The sequence below is a fragment of the Acinonyx jubatus genome, chromosome B3, assembly GCF_027475565.1.
Source record: "Acinonyx jubatus isolate Ajub_Pintada_27869175 chromosome B3, VMU_Ajub_asm_v1.0, whole genome shotgun sequence".
In the NCBI taxonomy this organism is placed as follows: domain Eukaryota; kingdom Metazoa; phylum Chordata; class Mammalia; order Carnivora; family Felidae; genus Acinonyx; species Acinonyx jubatus.
In genome coordinates, this window is record NC_069386.1 from 116,457,413 (window position 1) to 116,466,694 (window position 9,282).

Sequence of the window (9,282 nt, forward strand, 5' to 3'; positions counted from 1 at the left end):
GAAATTCTTATCCCACATAAAAAGTGCAGGTTTTTCAGTATATAAAGCAAGTTCATGTATATCTATTTTCTCTCTTTCTTTTATTTTTTATTTGTTTATTTATATTTGAGAGAGAGAGAGAGAGAGCGCGCCAGCCGGGGAGGGGCAGAGAGAGAGAAGGAGACAGTCTGAAGTAGGCTCCAAGCTCTGAGCTGTCAGCATAGAACCAGACTTGGGACAAAATCAGGAGCTGTGAGATCATGACCTGATCCCAAGTCGTATGCTTAACCGACTGAGCCACTCAGGCGCCGCTTTGGCTTTTTTTTTTTAACAAGTAAGCTACTGACCTGATGTGCAAGAGTCTGGCCCTCCAAGCTCAATTTGGCGTCCTCCTTGGCCGCACAGGGCTCTCAGCATGCAGCTGAGGCAGCCTGCCACTAGAGGGTCTCTACTGGTTTCAAACTTTCTCCACGGCGTTCATTGAAACAAGGTCAAAAGTCAAAACACAAAATGGTGGCCTCCTCTGCGGCTATACTGCGAGCTTCTGGACTCCGCCGATGGGGTCAGCTGCCAGGCTCTCCAAAGCTATGGTCTGGTGGCCGGGTCTCGTGGGCACCTGCCCGGAGGACAGCGACCTGGCGCCTGGAGCCCGCGGGCCGCTGCGGCTGGGACGAGCCCGTGCACATCGCGGTGCGCGGCCTCGCGCCGGGACAGCCCGTCACGCTGCGCGCGTCCCTGCGCGACGAGAAGGGCGCGCTCTTCCGGGCCCGCGCGCGGTACCAAGCGGACGACGGCGGCCTCCTGGACCTGGCGCGCGCGCCCGCGCTGGGCGGCAGCTTCACGGGGCTCGAGCCCATGGGGCTGCTCTGGGCCCTGGAGCCCGAGAAGCCCTTGGTGCGGCTGGTGAAGCGGGACGTGCAGACGCCCGTCGCGGTGGAGCTGGAGGTGCTCGAGGGCCACGAGCCCGACGCCGGGCGGCTCCTGGGCCGGGCGGTGCTGGAGCGCGACTTCCAGCGGCCGGGGATGCGGCGGGTGCCGGTGCGCGCGGGCCGGGTGCGCGGCACGCTCTTCCTGCCGCCTGGTGAGTGCGTTGCTTCCCAGGCTGTCCTGTCTGCCTTTCTCTGGTCTCCTGCACGTCTACCAAGAGTAAGGATGTAACTCCCAACATTGCAGAGGTCTGTGGGGACGTTAAAGTGTACCCTGCCTGGGGAGGTGGCTCTGTTGCTCCAAAACTTAGAGGTCAGTTAGAAGACATCATAAGGAAATGGAAAAGACAGTTGTAAGTAAAAACAAAAACATTTTATAGGTAGTTCCAAGTCTTTAACGGCTTTTAAAATAGTTTCTCAGTATAGCAAGTTTGCTTCTAACTCCCACAGTATATCAAGGTTAAGAAAATTGGTATAGGGAGCCTGGGTGACTCAGTCCATTAAGCGTCTGACTCTTGGTTTTAGCTCAGGTCATAATCTCAGGCTTGGTGGGTTAGCAACGCCTCTGCGCTGACTGCTTGGGATTCTCTCTCTCCGCCCCCCTCCCCCCGCCCTCCTGCACTCTCTCGAAAGGAAGAAAGGAAGGAAAGGAAAGGAAAGAAGCTGTTTCCCTAAAAAAAAAAAAAAAAAAATCAACATGGATGAATTTCAAAAGAGTACTGAGTGAAACAATGAAGTCCCAGAAGAACACATTCAATATCATTCCATTCAGATAAATAAAACTCAAAAAATAGGCAAGATAAAATACTGTTTAAGGTACATGTATAAGTGGTAATACTGTAAAGAAAAATAAGAGAATGATAAAATTCAGCATAGTGAAAAGGGAGAGAAGGGGCACACAGATACTCGGGGCTTGGATAGTTAGTACTGAGTTATTTCTTAAGGTGTTGGGTGTAAAGTGTTTGCCTTATCATTTTTTCAGATTTTGCATGTTAAGTACAAACTTTTTGTGTAAATGGTGAAAATGTCCCATAAACAGAGTCTAGTTTAATGCATTTGAGATTCATTCATGCTCCATATATCCAATCGTTTCTTCTTGTTTCTTAGTAGTACTCCATTCTATGGGTATACTTCAGTTTTATTCATTCAACAGTTGAAGGACTGGGGTTTTCAGGCTGGGTTTCAAGTCTTTAGAGATTATGAATAAAGTCACTGCAAACTGTTGCATACAAGTTTTTGTATGAACACCAATTTTCATTTCTCTTGGGTAAGCACCTAGGAGTGAGATTGTTAAATCATATGATCAAGTATATGTTTACCTTTATAAGAAATTGCTCAACTGTTTTCCAAAGTGGCTGTATTGTTTTGCATTTCCACCGTCAATGTATGAGGGTTCCACTTGCTCTACATGTTCTCTGGCATTTGGCATTGTCACTTTTGGGGGGGCAGTGGGCAGTGGTTTTGCTGTTTTCATTGTCTACTTGTAAATTATTTTTAATTAGAAAAGTGATGCATACTTACTGTAAAAAATCTATGGGGCTTTGAAGCTCTGGGCATAGGGGAAATGTGGATTGAGCCTGTGCCACTGTCTGGATCTTTGAAGGCCAGAGGTCTTCTAACATTTCTGATTGTCAATAGAAAAGTTTGACATCACCAAGTAGACAACACATGGCTTTTGACACCACTGCAAAGAGTTTAAGAAATAGTTCAGTTTTGTGTTTTGCTTCTTCCAAAGAACCTGGGCCCTTCCCTGGGATTGTGGACATTTTTGGAGTTGGAGGTGGCCTTCCGGAATATCGAGCTTGTCTGCTGGCTGGCAAGGGTTTTGCTGTGATGGCTCTGGCTTATTATAACTATGAAGACCTCCCCCAGGGCATAGAGACCCTCCACCTGGAGTACTTTGAAGAAGCTGTGAACTACCTGCTGGATCATCCTGAGGTTGGAATGTCTCTAGGTTTTGTGATCTGTGTATCAGGTGTTCTCCTGACTGCTCTTGGTTTTGATACAACTTGACAAATTCACAACAGCTACTCCCAGTACCCAACACACATTACCATTTATAGTTACTCCATGTAGACAGTTTGTCTGCAATTATATGTTATCATATATTCTGCTACTAAAGATGTTCTTCTTCGGCTTGGAATTTTAAATTCCAGTATTTTGTAGTTTATTATATTCAGCTCAAACACATGTGAGAACCCTAAGTTCGATACAGGAAGGAGAGGGAAAGGGGAAGGTAATTACTTATCTCCAGAAGGCCGCAGGTTAAATGTTTGTGTCTAACAATGCTCCCTTCTTTGTGGCCCTTCTGAGAACACAGTATTAAATGAAGAACTGGGCCGCCAAAGAAGCTAGTTATTAGGAAGTGCTTTGAGGGCTTTATAGGTTCAGAGTATCAGAGGATCAGAAGATACACCTTACTTATTTTACAGTTCAGAGCTCACAGTGGATGGGAAGCTGTGGAACTCTTAGAAAAGGTGATAGGGTGTAATGGCACCAGCACAAGATGTAGACAGACAAAAGTTAAAGTTAAATGTAAGTTTGATTTCACCAACTAGTAACTAGTTCCATGACCTTGGGGCCTCCCTTTCCTCCGAAAAATTGGGATGGTAATAACATATCCTTTAATTCCTAGTACTTTTCTTTTATGAGGAGTAAATGGTTGAAACCAGTCAAGGGTGCTATTGGAGAAGTCATAAGGAAAAAAAAGACTGCTGTTGACAGGTGACTCAAATGGCCATTTGGTTTTTTGTTTGTTTTGGGTTGTTTTTCTTTTTAAGTTTAGTCATTTGTTGAGAGAGAGAGAGACTTAATCAGGCCCCACGCTCAGCACACAGCCCGATGTGGGGCTTAAACTCAGGACCCTGAGATCATGACCTGAGCTGAGATCAAGAGTTGGATCCTTAATTCTGGAGCCACCCAGGCGCCCCTCAAATGGCCACTTGTAATAGAAGATTTTGGTAACTGTGGCAAGAGCAGTCCTTGTGGAATAGTGCAAACCCAAGCTACCCTGAGGGGATTAGGTAGAAAAGGGAAGACGAGAAGAACAGCTATAGACAATTTTGTCTCCACAAATTTTGCTGTAAAAGAGAGTAGAAAACTAGGGCAGAGTGGATGTGAGGTGGAGGGACTGTTGTGAAAATGGAAGAGATACTAGAGCATTTAAGTACACTGATGGGAATGGGCCATTTGAGAAGAAAGTTATGAAAGAGGAGAGGGAGATGATGTAATTGTAGGAGTGAAGTCCTTGAGAATGAGAGTGGAGGAGATCCCAAGTACAAGCAGCAGGGGGCCTTTGATAAGCACAGAGATGCTTCTTTGGAAACAGAAGAGAAGGTTGAGCTTGAGTTCACATGGCACTAAGTAGATCTCGCAGGGGAAAATGAGGAGCAGTTCCTACTGGGCTATTTATTTTCTCCACCAAGTAGAAGAGCTGAAAGTGAAAGAAACAAGGTTAAAGGTTAAGGGGCTTGAGGAGGTAGGAGGTGTGACACAGTCTTTTACAGAAGTGGGAAGTGCACATAAGTGAAATGTGGCAGGATAGATGGGAAATATGGATGCTTATCGGAAATTTGTGGTCATGAAATGAAAGTAAGCTCTGTCAGCATAAATGTGTAGTTTTTTTCCAGCAGTGTTCACTTGCACAAATACAGGCCTGGAGGAAGTGAATAGGGGGGTTTAACCAAGGTTAGTGTTTTCCCAGGAAAGTATGACCAAAGGCAGAGAGATCTTAGAGTTAAGGGTGGTTACAAGGAAGTGATAATAACAAAGAAGCTTGAAATCTGAAGTAAGTGAGAGGCAAGTAAGAACACAAGAGACATACTGATAGTTACAACAACAGTGGCAGTCAAGGCCACCGAGAGGTGGAAATGGGTGGTACAAGAATGGTTAGCCTGGAATTATTGAAGATGGTGATCAGAGAGTGGAATGCTTAAAGCTGAGGTTTTAGAGATGAACTACTCACTGATGATGACTCAGTTTAGGTTATGACAGTGGGAGTGGATGGCTGAGACAGGGTAGGGAAAAAAACATTGTTTAAGTTTGAGGTCAAGGAACTGAGAAGCCAAAGTATTTACTCTGTCCTCCACATGGTTGTTGAAGTCACCCAAGAATGATGATGGAGAGACTGTAGAAAAAAAGACAGAGAGGAGAAAAGTAAATACCCCAAGGTTGTAAAATTGGCAAATGGTAGAGCCCAGATTCTGACTCAGTTCTGCCTGGTATCCAGTTCCAAGCACTACAGATCATGCTGCACTGTTCATGGACTCGTTCTCCTCTCTCCTCTGTTCTTTTCTCAGGTAAAGGGTCCGGGAGTTGGGCTGCTTGGGAGTTCCAAAGGAGGTGATCTCTGCCTCTCCATGGCCTCGTTCCTGAAAGGCATCACCGCCGCCGTCATAATCAATGGCTCTGTGGCCAATGTGGGGGGAACCTTACACTACAAGGATGAAACTTTGCCTCCTGTGGGCTTCGAGCAAAGTCGCATCAAGCTGACCAGAGACGGCTTGGCAGACATTCTGGATGTGCTGAACAGCCCTTTGGAGGGACCTGACCAGAAGAGTTTCATTCCTGTGGAAAGGGCTGAGAATGCCTTCCTGTTCCTAGTAGGTCTGGATGACCACAACTGGAAGAGTGAATTCTATGCTAATGAGGCCTCTAAGCGCTTACAGGCCCATGGTAAGGAAAAGCCGCAAATCATCTGTTACCCTGGGGCAGGGCACTATATTGAGCCTCCTTACTTCCCCTTGTGCCAGGCTTCCCTACACACCTTGGTGGGTGGTCCTGTCATCTGGGGAGGGGAGCCCAGGGCTCATGCCATGGCCCAGGTGGATGCTTGGAAGCAGCTCCAGACTTTCTTCCACAAACACTTGGGTGGGGGAAAGTTAGGCAGACTCTCTTGAAAACATAACCCAGTATTTGAAGGTTGTGAGTGTGAGACCAATATATGCTAAAAAGTATCCGTTAAAGTCAGTTCATCTGAGGTATTATGCTAACGCTTTTGGGTTTTTATTCCGTTCTCTTTAAATAACATTACTGTTAAAAATAGTCTCTGTGGGGAATAAGTTTAGGAATTCCCTGAGCTTGCACCAATGGGTTAACAAGGTTTAGGATGAAAGTATCCAAGAAAAGGTAAACAGGGCGAAAGCGCCTCCAGCATAGTACAAAAGCATAAGAATGGGAAGCCACAGAATGAAAGCGTCCAAGATTAGGTCAACAGGGAAAAGCACTCCCATCATAGCACAAAAGCAGAAAGCTGCTTTCACAGGAAGGAATGTCCAGAATAGGTCAACAGGGCTATAGACAGCAGCAGGGTGAAGCTGCCCAGAGTGGAGCTAATTGGCCAAAGAAAGGTGCCTTGTTGACCCTGAGGTAGCCTGCTGTATCTGTCTTCTCCCTTAGGCAAGTTAAGATAAACAGACACAGCGCCTCATGCCTGTGTAAACAACCATCTGCTCAGCAGAAAAGATTTTGTTTATTATTGACCCAAACCCTTAACACTACATATCTTTGAAACCCCCTTTCTCTCACACATATGAGTTAATGTTCATGGTTTCATGGTCTCTTTCTGCATGTTCATCACATTTGTAAGCGTTCTGATCCTAATAAAAACAGAGCAAAGATCCTTACTCAGGGCTCTTGTCTCCTCCCAGACATTAGCCTCTCTCACATTTAATTCTGCATCCACTCTCTTGCTGGACAAGAGAGAACTCCAGACTCAAAGTCCGCAACAAGTCTCCATACAAACAATGTCAGGAATGAAAAGAGAGCCTTAAGTATAAGCAACTTTTATTAAAGTTTAAAACTGGGACATTACAGATAAAGTTGCTGTTTCCTTTCAGTGCTCTCAGCCTTGTCTCCACTGTCGGGGAGCAAGAATTCCTGTCCTGTCATAAGTCCTTCTAGCTGGACTAAGAAGCATATTGACATAAGACAGATTAATAGGAGAAAATCAAATTAAATAGCATATGTACAGGAAATCCACACAGACATGGAAATATATTTACAATTATAGAAAAAGAAAAGGAAGATTATTAAAACTTTTTAAAAATGTTTATTCATTTTTGAGAGGGAGGCACAGAGTCCAAAGCAGGGCTCAAACTCACAAACCGTGAGACCATGACCTGAGCCAAAATCAGATGCTCAACCGACTGAGCCACCCAGGTGCCCTGAGGAAAGGAAGATTATTAAGATGTAAACATGGCAACATGATCTTTTTTTCTTAATATGGATTATGATTTATATTATTTATATATCCCTTTCTCTTCTGTTTTTTCATTGAATTTTTCTAAATCGCTACATTACTGAGAATGCTGCCTCAGATTCAGATAGCACCTAAATAAATAAAATGTCATTTTGAAAAACTCTAGTAAGGGTGCTAACTTGAGGCTTGTGGTTTCTGGCTCTGCCAAGTCAGGACTAAAATAGAAGAAAATTGAGAACTAAAAGAAATAAAAAGCAGGATGCCTGGGTGGCTCAGTCAGTTAAGCACCCGACTCTTGATTTTCATGATCTCTCAGTTGTGGGATCAAGCCCTGCATCAGGCACTTCACTAGCTGTGGAACCTGCTTGAGATGCTCTCTCTCTCTGTCTCTCTCTCTGCCCCTCCCTCCCCCTCTTGTGGGTGCGTGTGGGCTCTCTCTCTTTCCTTCAAATAAGTAAACTTTGAAAAAAATAAAGAAGCAAAAAGCGATGAAAGACTCGATTTTGTTTTCTTTTTTTCACATGAAGAAAATGTGCTGCTTATATAGTTTCTAGTCCCCACTAACCTCAGTGGGCTGAGGGATGCCTCTTCCACCCATGCCCAGGAATGTAATAGCAGGTAGGTAGCTTTCTCTGCACTGCTGATTGTGCTTTCTGCATGCCTTCCTAAGCACGTGGGCAAGAAAAACCAGACTGGTTTAACTATACTCTCCAAGGCAATCTCTTCCCTTGTTCATCATGCTGGAATACTTAGCATCCTCAGAGATTGTGGAGCAGGTTCCTGAAAAAGCCTCAGGACAGAAACAAGAAGATGTTAAGAGTGTGGATGGCCAGGGACACCCGGGTGGCTCAGTCGTTCAAGGATCCAACTCTTGATTTCAGCTCAGGTTGTGATCTTGTGGTTTGTGAGTTCCAGCCCCACATTGGGCTCTGTGCTGACAGTGTGGAGCCTGCTTGAGATTTTCCCCCTCTCTGCCCCTCTCCCCACTTGCACTCTCTGTCTCTCTCAAAATAAATAAACTTAAAAAAAAAACAGTGTGGATGACCATGTTCCTTGACTGGGCCTTAGAGCACAGACATGGGGAGGTGAAGAGACCCTCCTTTAATCCCTTCTGAAATAAGATGGAGGTATAAACAAGTGGGGGAAGTAACATTTTAGTGTAGAGGTGAAACAGAATAAAAGTGCCATGGAGATGGTATTATATAAGGATGAGACAAACCACCTCCAACATGGTAGAGAGGTGGGGAGGACTTAAGAGAAGTGGCATTTCAGATGGGACTTGAACTACAGGTAGGACTTAAAATTGGGGGTTATTGGCCTTTTTTTAAAGGTAATGTATGTTTATTCTAGAAATCCAGAAAATACTGAAAACTATGAAGAAGTCAAAAGGCAGGCAGCTGTACTTAGTTACTCACTACCAAAGTGTACAGGATGGAAAGGGGGACAGGGAGTAATTTTGTGATGAGGAAGCTTGACAAATGCTACCTTACCCAGGTAAACATCAGTGATAAACTGTGTTGATACCACGTACGCTTGATGTGACTGATGTGTTGAAAGTGGCACTTTAAGTCCGCTGTCTTCCTCCCAAGAACCCATAACCCTAGTCTCAAGTATCAAGCAAGCCCGAATTAAGGGACATTCCGCAAAAGACCTCACCAAAATACTCAAAACTGTCAAGATCGTGAAAAACAAAGAAAGTCTGAGAAACCATCAGCCAAGAAGCAGCTAAGGAGACATGACTGTAGAAGTGGCTTTTAGGCAAACAGGCTTGAGCAATGGGATGCAGAAAGGGCCCAGAGCCCTTATTCACCTGGCTGAATACAGACAGGCCCATCAGGCGACCCACCTCAAAAATCCACAAACCCTAACTAACCAATGCGCTACCTTTTTTTTTAAAGTTTTTTTTTGTAATGTTTATTTTTGGAGGAGAGAAAGAGCATGAGTGGGGGAGGGGCAGCGAGGGGGGAGACACAGAATCTGAAGCAGGCTCCAGGCTCTGAGCTGTCAGCACAGAAACCAATGGGCTACTTATAACTGGGCACAGTTACCAAAAAGGGAGAATTCCATACATCACTGTCCCTCCTCATCTTCCCCCTTTAAAAACAGAGCCCACCCACTGCCTTTGCAGACACCTCTCCTTTGCTGTCCTGCCTGCAGCCCACTTGCCCTGTATTCATT

The 9,282-nt window shown here is 45.1% G+C and overlaps 1 protein-coding gene across 1 annotated transcript; it reads left to right on the top strand.

Moving 5' to 3' along the window:
- Positions 1–489: 489 nt before the first annotated feature.
- Positions 490–7,603, top strand: LOC106974368 (acyl-coenzyme A thioesterase 1). The gene is made up of 3 exons (XM_027066108.2): positions 490–1,060; positions 2,641–2,843; positions 5,204–7,603. Exons 1-3 carry the CDS (start codon positions 490–492, stop codon positions 5,801–5,803), a joined length of 1,374 nt encoding a protein of 457 aa, XP_026921909.1. The 3' UTR covers positions 5,804–7,603.
- Positions 7,604–9,282: the final 1,679 nt, after the last annotated feature.